This window comes from Protobothrops mucrosquamatus, unplaced genomic scaffold (assembly GCF_001527695.2).
Source record: "Protobothrops mucrosquamatus isolate PMUCROS unplaced genomic scaffold, P.Mucros_1.0 scaffold1407, whole genome shotgun sequence".
In the NCBI taxonomy this organism is placed as follows: Eukaryota; Metazoa; Chordata; class Lepidosauria; order Squamata; family Viperidae; genus Protobothrops; species Protobothrops mucrosquamatus.
In genome coordinates, this window is record NW_015387592.1 from 140,079 (window position 1) to 158,311 (window position 18,233).

General features: G+C 38.1%; 1 protein-coding gene across 1 annotated transcript; it reads right to left on the reverse strand.

Moving 5' to 3' along the window:
- Positions 1-652: 652 nt before the first annotated feature.
- Positions 653-11,486, reverse strand: PPIC (peptidylprolyl isomerase C). The gene is made up of 5 exons (XM_015821839.1): positions 11,373-11,486; positions 5,214-5,327; positions 4,679-4,772; positions 2,158-2,342; positions 653-1,421 (listed from the first exon to the last, which is right to left on the reverse strand). Exons 1-5 carry the CDS (start codon positions 11,484-11,486, stop codon positions 1,287-1,289), a joined length of 642 nt encoding a protein of 213 aa, XP_015677325.1. The 3' UTR covers positions 653-1,286.
- Between the last annotated feature and the right edge of the window lie 6,747 nt (positions 11,487-18,233).

The window sequence follows — 18,233 nt, forward strand, 5'->3', positions numbered from 1 at the left end:
CTGGGCAGCTTTAGGTTGGCCATTGGTATGAACTTTAGCCAATGTTAAAATGACTTCCTGAATGCCATTGGGGATTTTCCATCTCCTCGGTCAGCGATACCATCAAACCTGATCAAGCAGTAGATATTATTGCTCAAAGAGGCAACAGCAGGTGCAGACAGTATACTCAGATCCTCTTCAAAGCAGCTTTCCTGCCTCGGATCCAAATACTGTGAACCTGTCAAGGAAAGACTTCTTAAAAATACCTTCATTTTCTGAAGTCCATTTGTCTGTCACCCAGGAGAAAACTTTCTCCAATGCTGAACAAAATTCAATTCCCCGTTTCATTCAGCCCTAACATTTTTCCACTGTTTTGAAATATGTCTAGGCTTTTATGGTCAAGCCTTTTCACTCTGAACTGGTTTAACAGTGATGTTAACAGTTTTTATGATTTCAAGTACCCATGTTTTGCTCCTTATTGTTAGCTGTAATGAATATGGGCAGCAATAAGGAAAATAATTCATGACAATAAATAATATTCTTGCCTCGGTTTATATTATTACTATTGTGTTAGGTATAGAAAATGAAAATATATTTACATCTTTTAAAACTAATTGATCTGGATTAATAATAAATTAGGCATGACAAAATAGAGCATTGCTTTAAAACAGTGTATCTTTCACCAGTAGTTTAATATTTGTACACAAGGTAAGTAAACAAGATTTAAACGATAAAATTATAAAAGTAATATGTAACTATAATGACATATTTTGCATTTTGACAAATTCAAACCAAAGTCTAGTTGGAAGGGAAGTCTTTTAATAAATGATATCTATGTATTGTTGAAAAGGATGATGCAAGGTATTTGTTATGTCAGCATAATTTGTTCAATTACATAGTAATTTTTTCATGTCTATTTTCAAATTCATAAATTAGGAAATCCACATACCGTAATATATACTGTAGAAGTGCTGGTTGAAAAATGAGGGGCTTTGTTCAAAGTTTCAAAATTATTACGTAAAGAGATTAAAAATATTCATAAGGTGGATACTAGTAAACAAAGAACAAGGGGCTATAAACATTTGTATTGTATGCTGCAAAGATAATCTCAGTGTCAATCTCTTTAAATCAACACCTATGAAATGTTTTACCCTAGAAAAGTAATAGCATAACATTTCCTCATTTAATACCCAGGTATTTTTTTTACCTGCAAGGTGACCTTGTATAGTCTCTGCAAAGTATTTTCTGATAGAAGCCTCACACAGTGATAACCAGACGTTACTGCAGCTCAGGTGCTCCTATTTCTGTCAACTTCTCCAATCATCTACTTCAATCACAAAGGGTTCTTTTACATCTATTTTTCCACTGTTAATGATCACACAGTCCTGAAGAGGCCGGTCATGGTCATCTGTTGCCTGAAGTTCAATATCATGTACTACTGACTAAAGAGAGAAAGGCTTTTGATGAAAAAATTTACAAAAAATTTTTTGTAAATCCTTTACAAAAATTCCTCATTTCAAAGTTGTTTATATAAACGGCTTTTCAGTCAAAAAAATCAACTTTGCATCACAGCTATGATCAGATGTAATGGTGGGGCTTGCCTTCTAGGACAGAGGTCCCCAACCTTTTGGGCACCAGGGACCAGTTCCATGGAGAAATGTTTTTCCACGGACCAGAGAATGTGTGGGTTTGTGTGCTGCCTGCATCCCACGAATGGGGCTTTGCTTGTTTGTGTGGACCGGTTGCTGGCATGCCGCGGACCGGTACTGGTCCATGGACCAGGGGTTGGGGACCCCTGTTCTAGAAGAAACTAAATCTGAGTGAAAGCTGTCTCCGTTGCTGTAGCTCTCTGTAAAACTGCTAAATCATCAACAGAATATAAACACTGTACCACCTACAATCTTACTGACAAATTAACAAAATCTAAAACCTTTCCCTTATATTTTGCAAAGGAAATAAGGGTAAGAAATTCTTGCTTGATGCTGAAAATGAAACAAAAGGTAATTCTAACCAGCTAGAGAATTACACAACCCTTTCTCCATCAATAAGATGCTTTTTGTATGTATCATTAACTTTTCACTGAAAGTATGCAACTAGTACACCTTTTGAACTAAAGAAACTTACACTCAGAACAGTGTTTTATTTCTAATAAATAAAAGCATTGTAGATTTCACCTACCATTCCATCAATGACTTTTCCAAATACTACATGTTTGCCATCTAACCAGCCAGGCTTTGTTACAGCAATGAAGAACTGGGAGCCATTAGTGTTTGGGCCAGAATTAGCCATGCTGATCCAACCAATGCCATAGTGATTTAGTTTGAAGTTTTCATCAGGAAATCTATCTCCATAGATGCTTTTTCCTAGATAACAAAATACTGTTTTTCATCAGAGGAAGCAAGACTATAAAAGCATTGTTTAGAAAGTTTTACAACACAGGGCCCTCGCTAGTAGAGCTACGCAAAATGTCTTCAACTAGAGTCAGACTAGTTTAAGGGAAGTTGTTGCCACGCAAAAATTTAAGAGTATGAGTAGATGTGTGTGTATGTGTGTTTTAATACAGAGTTCCCCAACCTTTCCGTGTTGGCGGCCTAGAGTGGGGGGGGAGAGGGGATGATTTTGTGGGCGGGGCAGGCACATATGCACGTGCATGCACATGCATGAGCACCCACGACATTTGCGGCAATACTCGTGCGAGTGGAGCCACAAGCACCTGCAATGAGGCTCGCATGAGTCGGACTGCAGATGCCCACGAGGCTTGCAAGAGTGGGGCCACAAACGCTGACGAAGCTCATGCAAGTGGGGTCACAAGTGCCTGCAATGAGGGTCACGCAAGTGGAGCCGCAAATGCACCCAACACTCACAGCGCTGCTTATGCAGATGTACATGCACCAACCAGCCCCTCACATAGCCCGGTGGGAGTTAGGCCACAGCCAGTAGTGGGCTGCTGCCCACAGGCTGGGGTCCTGTTTTAATACACATTACATCATGTATGTACCGGATGGTGCACAGTTATATTATATTATATTATATTATATTATAGTGTGATATATTTAAAGAGAAATGTTTTTATTTTTATGATATGCCATATTTAGATATATTTTGTTGAAGAAAACAATCAGAAAGGGTACATACAGTTCATTCAGAAAGTATTCAGACCTTCTTCACTTTTGTCAATTTTGTTATTCTGCAGCCTAATTCTACAGTAGTTGAAATTATTTTTTGTCATTAATCTACACTCAGTACCCCATAATGACAAAAGCAGAATTTTAGAAATGGCTGTACATTTATTAAAAAGAAAAAACTGAAATATCATATTGGCATTGGTATTCAGACCCTTCACTCAGTACTTTGTTGAAGCAGCAATTAAAGTCACAAGTCTTTTTAGGTATGACATGACAAGCTTTGCACATCTGGATTGAGGGATTTTGTGCCATTCTTCCTTGCAAATCTTCTCAAGCTCAGTCAGGTTGGATGGCGACCATTGGTGGAGAGCCATTTTCAGGTGTCTCCTGAGATGTTCAATAGGGTTCAAGTCAGGGTTCTGGCCACTCTAGGACATTCACAGAGTTGTCCCTAAGCCACTCCTGTTTTGTCTTGGCTGTGTGCTGTTGTCATGTTGGAAAGTGAACCTTCGGCCCAGTCTGAGGTCCTGAGTGCTGTGGAAAGGTTTTCATTGAGGATATCTCTGTACTTTGCTCCATTCAGCTTTTCCTCAACCTGACCAGTTTCCCAGTCCCTGCTGCTGAAAATCATCCCCACAGCATGATGCTCCCACTGCCATGCTTCACTGTTGGGATGATATTGGGCAAGTGATGAGCGGTGCCTGGTTTCCTCCAGACATAACTGTTTAATCTTGGTTTCATCAAGACTGAACAGAGAATCTTGTTTCTCACAGTTTGAGAATCCTTCAGGTGCGTTTTCACAAACTGCAAGGGATTTTCATGTGTTCTGCACTTAGGAGAGGCTGCTATCTAGCCACTCTGCCATAAAGCCCAGATCGGTGAAGGGCTGCAATGATGGTTGTCCTTCTGAAATTCTGTCCCATCTCCACACAGGACTCTGGAGCTTTGTCAGAGTGACCATGGGGTACTTGGTCACTCTTACTAAGGCCCTTCTTCCCCGATTGCTCGGTTTGACCAGGTGACCAGTTCTTGGAAGAGTCCTGGTTCTGCCAAACTTCTTCCATTTGAGAGTTATGGAGTGTAGATTAATGAGAAAAAAATGAATTACACCAACTATAGAGTCAGGCTGCAGCATAACAAAATTGACAAGAGTGAAGGGGGTCTGAATACTTTCTGAATGCACTGTATTATACAGCTTTAAATTGCTTTATTTATTTATATTTAATTTCTATAGTTTTCCATCTCAACCAATGGGCAGCAAACAATGCTAAAACAATTAAAAACTGCCAAAAAATAAATATATACAGCAGCCAAGACAATTATCATAATAATTGTCAGTGAAGCCAAGAAATGAGGCCTGTTAGTAATAGAGCTACACCCACCCCAACTTAATTTTGACCCACACTTTCTATATGACGGGGGGAGACCAAATTCAGGAGCACATAGCTAGGTTTTTAAAGCCTCATGAAAAGCCACCAGAATCTCTGAAAGATGGTCCAAAGGACAAGGCTATCAGCACTCTTCTGATATTTGGACCTGGCAATGTAAATATTCTATAAAGAAAGCAGTGTTACCTCCAGTACCATCTCCAGCTGTAAAGTCACCTCCTTGAATCATAAAATCTTTGATTACACGATGAAATTTGCTTCCTTTATAACCAAATCCTTTCTAAAATTTAAAACGACACAGTTGCAGTTCAGTAAAGTTGCTACAATTAACAATGGATGCAATTAAATGTTTAACAAAACAACTATTGTGTGTTTGGCTATTTAATTTAAATGAGGAAAAAATCAGAACATCCTGTTAGTAGTAATCAGATCTACACCCACCCCTGGCTTAATTTCTATACCTTTTCTGTATGAGGGGGAGAGACCAGCTCACTCTATCCCCCCCCTGCACCAAGCCAACCAGGCCTGGAGGAGAACCTTCAAGACGTCAACTCTGAACTGAAAAGGAAAACTTGAACTTTTGTCTATTGCTAGAAAATAATGGATCAGTCACTACTGACATCAGATAAATAAGGACATGTGACAAAATTACTACTACTATTAAGTACATATATTTCTTTTCTATTAAATATGAAAACAAAGCTTTTTAAAAAGCTCTTACCTCTCCAGTTGCAAGTTTAATGAAGTTTTCTACTGTCTTTGGTACTACCTTTCCAAACAAGCCAATTACAATTCTGCCAGCATTTCTGTCACCAATCTGTACATCAAAGAACACCTGGAAATTTTCAAAAATAGAAAAAGGAATCACTGTCAATATATCATTATTAGACTAGGCTATTTATTAGCTATTTAGTAGAAGATAAACAGTTGTATTCTAAATAATGTGCTTTTCAGGTTGTAGAAGGAACTTTTCTAACAAGATCTTTAATCAGGAAAAAAGCCTTTTGGTTTATCATTTCTCAATGTCTTCTCCCACTTCTCTAGATTATATTTATAGCATGGAGATGGGAATAGTCACTTCATAAGTTTCATGCTACCCATTTCAGAATGTAAAGAAATATTAGCTACACTTGTTTTCTACCACTAACTATGCATATATATAAACTAAGGCTTATACTTTTATAACCTTCCTACATTATGATCTCAAGGTTATAAAGGTCTGTATCAAGTGGATTACAAGTTCAGAAATACAGCTGTGTAAGTAAGTCATAGAGTCAAATGTTATAACAATTCCTGACTTTCTAACAGAAATACTCTTCACTGTCTATCCATGCTACACAACACTTTAATATTTTTCTTTGTTGTTGTTTTTTATTTTCTAACCAAGATTCAAAACTATGTCTATTCAAAATTTTCAGTTGTCATTGGACTGCTTTTGGGTAGTAAGGGGTATTGAGTTTATCCACTTAAGAGTTTTAAAGAACGAACTTTTTCAACTTTTTCATCACTGCATCAAAAGTTGTTACTTCTCAGTGTTTCTCAGTCAGTCCATTTTGGCTCCCATCAATAGTCAAGCTATCCAAGTTCACGATTAAAGAAAGCAATATTCAGATCTTATTAAGCGATCATGATTTTTCACTTAACACAATACAGTAGCTACTTAGTTTAAATGCTAAGATTTAGAGAAGGAAAACACTATGAGCTTTCCTTTAAAAAAATAATAAAAATGGCAATAAAAAAACCATGCTGTTACCCAGTGAATACATATCCTGCCAACAACGCCAAAACTGCCTGCCGTCCTCACACACCATGGTCTTGGCAAAAGCTAAGAAATTACCTGAAGAACCATCTTGTTCCAATTACATCAGTCTGTCCCATCAGGCAGGAGATGTATTTAGGGACCCCATCAGTTAAAGAAATTTTGACTGGTGTGGTTTCTGCCACTGCCCCCCGCCCAGAATATCTTGTCCCCAGAGGTGAGATTGGTCCCCATTCTTTTGACTTTCTAAAAGAACATGAAGACTTGACTCTGCCAATTGGCATAGGGATTGGAGACGGGGGGGATGGGGAACCCACCCCTGGGGTACTTAATGGCCTAGATGCATTCCTGCCATCTTTTAACTTGTTTTTATTCTGTTCTTCATTCTGTTTTAATTTAGCTTTTAATTATCTCTTTTATGTGGTTTTATTTCTAAACTGCTCAGAGTCACTTGGATGGTGAGATCGGCTGTATTTTTAAGTATTTATAAACTGGTAGATATTTAGATTCAAGCTTCAATGAAGCTGTCCATTGGCTAGAAAGCAATACACAGAAGAATATTAAACCATGATGGATGAGCTTTGTTAACTGATACCAAAATGTCAATCTTTTTAAGATCACAGTTTCCACTGGGCTATGATCTCATAATGTCTGCCCTAAGCTCCCTTTCAGAAATATGTTAGGAAAGCAGAACAGGAAGGAGGGGTGGCAAAGCAGTGATATGATCCAGGTTTCAGAACTCCCCCAAAATTAGAAATTGGGGTTAAAGGTAGGGGCTCTTGAGTTTGGAAGCACAGATGGTTATATGATTATATGAACTGCATATGCTGCAAAACAGGTATAAGAATTAAGTGTTATTAAAATGGCCATTATTCTTTTATGCTTTTCAGTGTCTATCTCAAGAAAAATCAGGATTCCTCATCAATTGGTCCTGATTTGATATCTATTGAAATTTGCTATTTATTATAGTGACTAACTCTATACAGTAAGGGAATTACAAATCCACCCCAAGGTTTTCAGATTGTCAAATGTTAGAACCCACCTGGCTTTTGTTCTTTTTTGTTCCAGCTAAATAACCAGGGCATAGCAACATCCCATATTTCTACATGAAATCAAACCATTTTCCAATGGTCTAATTAAATACCCTAATATTTTAGAATAATATAAATATTTAGACAATTAGTAAAAGGAAAGCGCTACTATAGGTCTCTTTACCAAGATTCGTTAATAACAAGAAAAATAGAATTATTTGTTTATTCAATTTCTATAGCATCTCAACTCAACTAAGTGACTCTGGCCTGCTTACATTATGTTTGTGTTATCTCCTTTTTAATTCAGAAAACCACTAGTTTATTTTTTTGAATAATTAGTTTAACAGCATTATATCACACAAGGTTCATACAAAGCAGTAAAAAAAATTTCACTAAGGATGATTTATGAACAGAAGCACTGAATCAACTATGGGCTTTAGATACTAAAACATAATCTGAAACCATACTTGCTACTGGTGTCCTGATTACAGGCAAATAGGGACATATGTTTATGTATTCTTTTTGGTGCTCCATTCATACATCTAGCCCAGACATGTCAAACACAAGGCCTGGGGGCTGGATGCGGCCCACGAAGTGGTTTCATGTGGCCCGCGAAGCCATCCTGGAAACAATGAGGGAACGGCCCCCGCTGCCTTGGCCCTGGCCCAGGCCAGCCGGGAGCCAATGTACAATTTTGTGGTGGCCATCTTGGCATTTGCCCCGGTGGACCATGCCTTGGCACTTGCCCCTGTCCCACCCCCTTCTGCCAGAGACCCTCAGATCTGTCCCACTTCTGCCCAGGCCCCCATAGGCACCCTTGACGCAAATGATGTAGAACTGGCCACGACCACCCAGTAGGCCACACCTATTCCATCCACGCCCACCCAGTAGGCTGCACCCACTTTGGCCATACTCACCTGCCCCCCCCCACAATGCTGATGCGGCCCTCAGTGAAATTGAGTTTGACACCCCTGCTCTAGCCAATCTGCTGAGATACAAGGCAAGATCAGCTCAGAAAAAAGTAGCTAGTATTACTTTGCTTCATCGCAAATGCTTTATTGCAAATACTGTATACTTCTAGAGCAGTGGATAATAATTATACAATCTATGCAGGACAAGAATCACTTCTCATTTATCCTCTTCTACTATGGAGTTTCATAAAATAAAAACAAATTGAAGGGAAACTACTCTTTCGAAGCAATTAAATTTTAAGAAAAAACAAAATATTTTTTTTAAGTTCTAAGGTTGAGAAAATCCTTACCTATCTATATTTTTTTTTGCCTGCCCAAGATTTTTCCTTGCTTCTTGTTGTTAATATTACATATAAAACTTTCTTAGGACACATCTTAAGAAATAATCTGAAAGCATGGAAGCAAAAAGCTTCTTCATCTCACCTTCTTAAGCAGTTCTCACTAAACAAAGTTAACAAATTATATTGACAAATCTTGGTGTAGGTTCTTCTATTCATATATACACACATGCACACTGAAAGAATAATCTGAGACAAGTACATTTAAAATTACTGACCTTACATTTACCTTTTCTCTACTACTTTTCATACATTCATAATTATATTGTTTCAATTTTAAGGGATGTGTTTTTAAGGGATAAACCTTCCAGTCACAGCTTCCAAGGCTGTATTGCCTAAAGAAAGTCTATATACTTTAACCCAAATTCAACTGTAAGTCACAGTCCGACTGCTACATGCCTCCAGCAGATTGATGCTCTTGCACAAATCAATGATATGTATCCAATAGTGATGGAGTCTTCTCCTATCTATAGAAACTGGTTCTTCCTGTAGGAAGTTTTTATCTCAAGTTCATTCCAGTTCCTTCGTTCACAAACATATTCAAGCAGGATCCTCACTAGTGATTTCAAGTGTCTTATAACAGCCATTACTGAAGCAATGTAAAGCCTGTCCTCATTGCTGTTATTTCAATAGAACAATACTTCAATGCTTCTAGAATGTGCTAAAACTCATTCTCTTGATCAACTAATTGCAGCACACACAAAAATTCTGCAGACACAGTCTACATTTATCTTTAGCTATTTTGGGTTTAAAGGTGTGTTTTCTCCGGATGTAAGTCTTGGTGTATGAACATAATACAACATATCACTGATAAAACAGATGGCAAAATTGTGCACTGGAATTTTCTCAGCTCTTACTGGCCAAGTTGCACATCTCTGTTTTGGAAATGGGAATAGCTCTTTCTGCATGGAAAACTGAATTAAACTGGGAAAAAGAGCTAGGTTGTACCAGCTGTCTATTAGTGGTTCTGACACTAATCAGTGTGCTATAGTTCTTTTTACTGTTCCTGCTAACAAGCATCAGATAACTCCATTTATTACTTTTACAATTTCATTTCATTTTCATTTTATTATATTTATACCCCGCCCTTCTCCCGTAGGACTCAGGGCGGCTTACAGCCAGTTTAAAAACAGTTTAATACAATACAATACAAAGTTTTAAAAAATCATTAAAAATAAATAACAATGAAGTTATTTTGAGTACTCCATAGGCTACTTCAGGTACTGATTGCCATGGCTTGTTCCTGCCAACTGTCCTTCTCTTGCAATAGATATTATTTGGAAGTATGTGTGAAATGGACAACAGGTTTGCCAATTTCCCATTCTAACCCCAGCAAAAGGAAGATCAGTAGACCTGTGTACAAAAACAGTCCATCCTATAGATCAGTGGGATGTAGGACATATTCTGGAATGAAGCAGGAGACTGTCATCTTAGCATAGATCTCCTCACTTATTCTATACACCTCCTCTGCTTCACTGGCCCAGTCAGCTAGATTATTTTTGGATACATCTATACTGTTCTTCCAGTATACAAAAATAGCCCAGGAAGAGATAACATTGACAAAGGTATGCAGAAACTGTTAAGAAAGAAGAAAAGATAACTTAGTTCTGAGAGAGGAGAAAGCGTAAGAAATTCAAAATAATCCTTGTTTTGTTTGACAAGAGGGAACAAAGAAAAACTCTGGCAAACTACAAAATTCTGTGACTGTACCGTTCAACCACAATTGAGCCCAATATTTATGTTGCTAAGTGAAACATTTGTTAAGTGAGTTTGCCCCATTTTATGACTTTTCTTGCCACAGTTCTTATGTGAATCGTTGCATTCGTTAAGATAGTAACAAGGTTGTTAAGTGAATTGGGATTCCCCATTGACTTTGCTAGTCAGAAGGTCGCAAAAGGGGATCACATGACCCCAGGACCCTGCAACGGTCATAAAGATGAGCCACTTGCCAAGCATCTGAATTTTGATCATGCGACCGTGGGGAATGCCGCTACAGTTGTTAAGTGTGAAAAACGGTCCTAAGTCGCCTTTTTCAGTGCTGTTGTAACTTTGAACGGTCATTAAATGACCGTTCAACTAAATGAACTGTTGTAAGCTGAGGACTACCTGTATTATTCCTGTGATCCTTTGTGATGTCTGTTTCTTGAGTTGGCTATCTTGAGGGCTGACATCAAGTGACAGGCTGTCTCCATACTGTCAGCCAATCTTTAAAAAGTCTAATGCAAGGGTCCTCAAACTTGGCCACTTTAAGACTTGTGGACTTCAACTCCCAGAATTCACCAGCCAGCTATGCTGGCTGGTGAATTCTGGGAGTTGAAGTCCACAAGTCTTAAAGTGGCCAAGTTTGAGGACCCCTGGTCTAATGCCTCCATCCTGGTCACCCATACTCATCCATACTCATACTCATCCATACTGACACTCCCCAAAAGCAGCCTTACGGCGTGACCCCCGTTACTGGGGTAAGGGGGCGGTCAAATGACAAAAGTCACCGAAGTCACAAGAGGGATGGGCAGAGAGGACTGTAAAATTGGTGCACGGTTTCTGCAATTCAAGCGGGGCTTTGCAGACGACGCTGCAAAACCCCACAGCTCGTGCATGAGGAAAAAGGCAAAGAAACAAGCCAAGCGGGGAGAAACGCCTTGGAAACCGTCGAGGCGAAGCAGCGCCCGCCTCCCGAAGTTAACTTTTTAGCCTCTGCAGCGGTGGGGGGGGGGAGGTGGGGAAGGGGAGGGGCCTATATCCCTCCCGCACTCTGGCTCCTCCCCTCAGGGCGACAGTCACCTTCGCGGTCACGGTGGGTCCTCGCCTTCGGGCGGCCTCGGCCCCTGGAAGGCGCTCCCGGCCGCCCCAGGAAAGGCACAGGAGCAGCACGAGCGGCGCGAGGCGGTAGCCCATCCTCCGGTCCTCGCCGTCCCCTCCGCCACGTCCCAGCGCCTGCGCGACTCTCCCTGGCGGCTGACTCTGTGGCAGGGGGCGGAGCAGCGCGGAGGGAAAGGCGGGGCGGGGCGGGGCGGGGCCTGCAGTCGCGAAGGGAGCGCTTCCGATGCGTTTCGCCCCGCGGACGGCTGCGGCACATGGGCTTCTTTGCCTTGCCTGGAGGGTGGCGGTGGCTCCCGCTGGGGGTGCGAGCTGCGGATGCGGTGCTCCGGAGCGCGGCGCCGAGGGCCAGTCGCCCAGCGTGGAGGGTCGTTCAAATGCCATGTTGCGGACTTGAGAAGATGGAGAACTTCTAGCACGGTTTTAACCTCCCGATTTTGAAATGAAATAAATGGGCGTTATTATTCCTTTTTTTCTTCTTTTGCCCGAAACAAGTTGGATACTATTCAGAGGCAATTATTTGTATTGTATATTAGCCTGAATATTGATTGATGGTTGATATCCAGCTGGCAGCTGATGTCAGAGCAAAATACACTGAATTTCTCCTATAACTTAAAATATTTTTAATATAACATAAAATGGGTTTAAGTAGGTTTGTGTAAAACCTGCTCCTGCTTATGTTACAGTGTGGACTGTTCCTATCCAGCCTAGGGAGGCAATCCTATCTTATTTCAGAATATTCCTTTAATTTGCCCTGCTCATCACAAAAGATCCTCAGCAAGCCAAGGACAGATTCCAAACCATTGGAATTGATTCTGGCATTTTATTTTTAACCCACAGCTTTCTCCTACAAACTTGTGTGTGTGTCTGTGTCTGTGTTTGTATATTTCTTCTATTCAATCGCATCCATTTCTTGGCATGATTTTGTAGAAGTGGTTTGTTATTGCCTCCTTCCTAGGGCTGAGAGAAAGTGACTGGCTCAAGATCACCCAGCTGTCTTTCTGCCCAAGGTAGGACTCACGCTCTCCTGGTTTCTAGCCTGATGCCTTCATCATTATGGCAAACTGTCTCTCTTTATATTGTTAGGCTCCAGATCCTAAAGGCAAGATAAAACTGAAAAAAAATTATGTTTCTTGATAATGTGATTCTGGCGTCATAGTTAAAATTCAGCCCCTGACTGGGATTTTTGCCCAATTTATATCATATAAATTAGGCTATAGGATATTGCCAGATCTGAACAATCAAAAGGATGATTACCAGGATGATTGGAGTAGCATTTTAGAAACAGGAAATGTTGAAAGAAATCAATGTCAAGGAAATGGTACCTTCTAAATCAATGACAGCCACGGTTTTAAGCCAGATTTTGTTTTTGTTAACTATCATAGATTCTCTTACATGAGTTGGCCCTTTGCTTACAGGCCAGAACAGGCAAACAATAAAGTTACAAGTTACACAGTTGATGCTGTTCAAGATTGTGATACATAATATCAGCACATAAACCCTGAAAAGTTTAACATGGGCCACAGTTTAGAAGCAATTCAACCCTTACAACAGACAAAAAGAACTGGGTGTTAAAGCCTTTGCAAAACTGGGTCATCCTGTAATATTCTTTGCAGATATTTTCCTGACATCTTTTTCTTAAACTTTTTTCTCTTTTTTGCGGCAATTTTTTATCAGTTTGACATACAAATAAATTATAATTGCTTATTGACAGTTGCTATTTTAACAGATGACACTGACTGATTTTGTAACATTTTGAAATTGAATGAAGTACAAAGAAAAGGTATGTTTTACCATATAATACTATGTTCTGCTTTGTGTGAAATAAACAATATTTCCATTAAACCCTTTAAACATGTCTCTGTGTTACGATTTATCTTACGGATAAAGAAATATTTCAACGGCAAACTGTAGTAATATATCTTTCCCATAAAAATACCATGACTGTGACACAGTAGTTCTGTTCAACTTCTCTAGCTCTTTTCAGCCACCACTATTGCCAGCATAATGTTAAGCTGTAAATCTTCTTAGCAAAAAGTTTTATTTGCCCTTATTCAGCAGGCATTCATAAAGCTATAGTGGTATAAGTAAAGGACAGTGGAGTTTCAGAGTCAGTCAACATTCCTTCATGGAAGGCAAGTGAGTCTCACTACTGTTTATCTTACATGCATGCAATAGTATATAATTGCCCTTCTGCCCAAAGGAGTTTAAAATGGGGTTGGGGGGGGCAAATAATGAAAGAAGCTCCTTTTTTATCTGCATTTTGATTTTTTGCACAGAGACATATGAATGAAAGAGAGCTGCTTTCGTCTTGGTGAAAACATTGGCTCCTATGAACACCTCTGATTCTATCATATGGCCAGTGCGTGGGTTGCACAATGCATTTAGTTTATTAAATGATTATTAAATGAATGATCTGGGTTTGCATAATGCAATGAACTGATAGGTGTCAACGCTGCTAACATCGGATCTTTTTGCATTGACAACAGATGGAAATGTGGCCATCTTTTACCTTTTGCTTCTAGAGTTAGATGATGCTGGGAGAGGGGATGTGAACGAGAGGTCAGCTAGACATAACAACACTAAACCTAGTGTGAGAAACAAGGTTATTGTAACCAGAGCTGATAAGGTATTGGCAGGCTGGAGAACTGGAGAGGAAGCCCATGCTTCAAGCTAATTGGGGAATGTGATTTATGAATGTTAATTGGAGGAGGGAATTGTGCTTTTGATATTATGTGCTCAGGGGAGGGGAATTCAGTTTTTGGCTTCAATTATGAAGTGCCGATATTATGCTACTCAAAATAAAGATTCTTTAAGGTAAACAATGCCTTAAAGTTTCTTTCGAAGAGTTTCATCTGTCGGAACTATGACAATAGGTTTATATAAGACAACAAAAAAGTGAAATGTGTTAAGTCTGATTAAGAAAATTGACTGAACTAATCCATGGGGTCAGAAATTAACTTCAGAGTTTTTAAAACGGATAACATATCTAGTTACATGTCATTAAATATTTTGCTACTTTGCTACTATCTGTTCAGGGACCAATAAAGCTTCATAAATCATAACACTTTTTTTTCAACAGTGATGGTTTGTGAAGTCTGATGTTTTTGAGGATTAGTGGCTATATCAGAACACAGAATGGCAAAATTATATCAATAAAAAAGGTATTAGTTCCCCAAATATCCAAACAAATTGGATGATCAAAAATGTGTAATATATCTACTTTTTAAAAAAGGTTGCTTAAAATCAAATCAATCAAAATTTAATCTAAATTGCTAAAATTTAATTTAATCAAATATAACAGTGTTTCTGTTTGACATAGTTTTCATAGTATTTTACAAGAACAGACAAATTGTATGCACAATTTGAAATATTGTTATTGCATGATGAAGTGGACATGTAAGATATATTAATATTAATTTAGTAAATTGATTGTTTAGATTTGTTTTTCAACTCGTCTTTTTCATTTTTCATTTTCTTCATTTCTACAATTTCATAACTAATTTGTCAGTTATTACTCTTTGTTTTTTACTTTGGTATATTTTGTTTTTTCTACATTTCTCTTTATAAAAATTGCAAAAAATTAAAAGCAAAGAATGATTCTGAACATCAAAGATGTATCATTGTCATGCTGATGATTTTTAAGGCAGGCCTAGAAATTTACAGTGTCCTGGCTTCAAGGCTAATACTTTAACCACTGAATTATACATGCTCTCTTAAAAACTGTCTAAAATCCCTTGTTTCCACATCCCATCTCCAATTAGACAAGCTAGCATCCCAGAATGCTTTTGTTAATGGTCATCGCTTTAAGAAAAGAAAGTTACTAAGCATTATGCCAAGTTTATCAGCACATCCAAGGGATGGTTGAAGCCATTAACACTGATAGAAAACTGATTGGAAATCATAGTCCTTTAGCATTTGAAAGAGAGTGATTCTCTTCTATGAACATGCTCAGACTTTCACTATCCCACTATCAACAAAACAATGTTATGAGCATAAACAAATTCTTTTGGATGCTATCCTCAGGTTCTTAAAAAAGATTCTGCCAAGAGAGGTCAGCTTAGCTTCCTCTATTACATCCCTCCATCAGTAGGCAAAGCATTTTAAGGAGACCAGCATTTCTCAACCTTAAGATAGTTGGATTTCAACTCCCTGAATGGCTCCCATGCTGACTGGGAAATTCTGGGAGTTAGTCTACCTATCTTAAAATTGCCAAGGTTGAGAAATACTGATCTAGACAGACTTTAAGTATATAAACAAGGCTGGGTGCTGGAATTGATTGCAATTGTTTGGTTGTTGCTACTTTTATTGATGTATTTTAAAAGTTCAATATGTTTTTATTTGTGTTTTAATTGTGCTTTAACAATCTGATTGTTAGCTCCATTGCATGCTAGGATGTAAATTCAACAAATAAATAATTGCACTAATTACTCAGTGTCAGAGGAATTTAGGGCAAGCTTGGGTTCAAATGCCTCTGAACATGGAGATTAGTTATAATATCAAACAGCTGTTAATAAACTTAACCCCTTCACAATAGGATTTTTTTTTATTTTGAGCAACACCAGCTAGAAAGATGGTTCTTTGCTTTAAAAACATATGTTTGACCTGTTTTTCAGATTTGTCTTACTATCCCAATTTTATTTATTGCATAACATTTTCTGCAATATTATAAATAAATTCAAGTAGAGCCATGTGATAATTCTGTTAGGACTAATTCTTTTAAATGAATTTGGTGATCCTAAAAAAGTTATTAGCTATGTGTTTTGGGACTCAATATAAATGTTTGTTTTTTAAGCCCCAATAATAATTGTTTATTATATTGTAATGATCTTCTGAGGCATAATGAAATATTAGATTTTTTTTCCAGATTAACTTTTCAGAGCATATGCATTAAAATGAAAACTTTAAAGTTAGAGAGACTGATACAATTCCATTTTTTTCTGAATAGGCTAACACTACATTTAATATACAGTGAACAACTGTATACAGTATACCAGTTGCAGTTCACAAATGGCTAACCTTGCAATTGAGCCTATAAATTTTACTAAGTTCTAACAACATTCAAACATTCTTCCCTTTAGTAGTTAATGAATTATAACAGGTTGGAGGTTTGCAAAAAATACCTGAATTTTATTTTACTGTGAAATATTTATTATAGCATTAAGGAATCATGGCCATATCAAATCTGCTTAGAAGAACTATCGTTCTCTGATGTCATAGAATTCTTTTTTCCCCTTTCAAAATATAGCTTTGGGTATTCAAACACAGGTTTTAAATGTCTACCTGTGTATGATTTATTCAAATCCATTCCTGCGTATGTCTGAATACGTCCCTGGTTTCTAGCAGCAGCAATCACAGCCTGAAAGCCGTGCAGATGTTTCTTTGATTATATCTAGGGAGATGTCAATGATATCCTTAGAAGCAGAAAAATTGGCTTGGCAAGACAACTGGTGGCATTCTTCTTCTCATTAAAACATCAGTTTGATAAAGTCCATATTGCACTGTGTTTCAAACCATTCAAGTTTTGTTAAACATTAACATTCTAATCATTTATACTGCACCCATTACATGCACAGGCTTCTAGCAGATTAGCTTTTTACCAAGTTCTTCCTTTAGGATTTTTTCTTCCATCAAGTTGACAAGTGAGAAAAAAAAGTCATTCTTAAGATTGCCAGTCCTGTGTGCTTATGAGACAAGGAGGTTATGATGAACTGTTAAGTAAACTTGTCAATTACTCTCCTCTGCCCTCTTGGGCTTTTAGGTTCTGATTCACTGTCCTTTGGAAGACAATCTAGTGCTTTCTCAGTCTAAGTGATGTTCTTTGTCAACATCTACCCTAATGTTGGACAACATTAGCAGCCGAATGACAGCTTTATATCTGTCTTTTGGTAGGAAAGCTTGGCTACCAAAACACCAGTCTAGGTTCACGATTGTTATGAGAAAGGAAAACCATAAAATCAAGCTGATGCAATACATGAAGGGCCAAGTATTGCTTGCAGTACTAATCCAGACTTAAAAAGAATATTTTTTTTAATTGGAGCTCTAATTGCCAGTCACTTCATAAACATCCTGGTGATATGTTTATGTCTTAAGCAACCAATGTCCTTAAAGAAGGTAAACATTTGTCATCCCCATCAAAATTGTTGTTTTTTTAAAAAAAATAAAATAAGGAACATATTATAGTGTCATTAATTAGAAAATTAGATCCCAATAATGGTGAGATAAAAATGAATAGTCCAATTTCTTCTTTTAAAAAATGATTCCTTCATCTTTGTCAGTATCTTGTAAGACAATTTAAAATGTGGTTACCAAAAAAGAATTCTGCAGCTGTCACTTACACATTTGTTCTAATACAATGTCTCATACCAGAAAAGATACAGAAGAAATAACTTCTCTTGCAAATATTTTTTCTTCTTCCTATAATCTATGCCAGTGACAGGAGAGGGGGCAGAAAAATTGGCACTGCCCTATTTTTTTTCCCTTATAGAAATGCGAACGATGTCTCTGCTTTTTGCATTCTGCTTTCTGTCAGAATGCAAAAAGCGATACAATAATCCCAGCATAGAAAATTGATGTAAAAGAAAGAGCATCATCAATGTTGGTAACCTCTGGATATTCCTTTTTTTTTTTTTCCTGGGATAGATTTACAATTTTAATGCACACCTCCTCCCACTGATCCCATCACCCCCACCACCACACACACACACACAAACAGGTATTAGGTTTTTTGTCTCAAAAAGGCAGGACAGCACACCTCCAATGAATCTGTAAGGAGTAAAAGGTATTGGAGGTATTGTCCTTGCTAGTTACATTGGTTACCGTTGT

Bases quoted from the DNA above. Each gene is read 5' to 3' on its own strand.
- PPIC (XM_015821839.1), bottom strand. From the start codon at position 11,486: ATGGGCTACCGCCTCGCGCCGCTCGTGCTGCTCCTGTGCCTTTCCTGG. The intron at 2,343-4,678 runs GTAACACTGCTT...TTTGTTATCTAG, and splicing joins AGCTGGAGATGGTACTGGAG to GAAAAAGCATCTATGGAGAT. The intron at 1,422-2,157 runs GTAGGTGAAATC...TTCTCTCTTTAG, and splicing joins GAAAAGTCATTGATGGAATG to TCAGTAGTACATGATATTGA.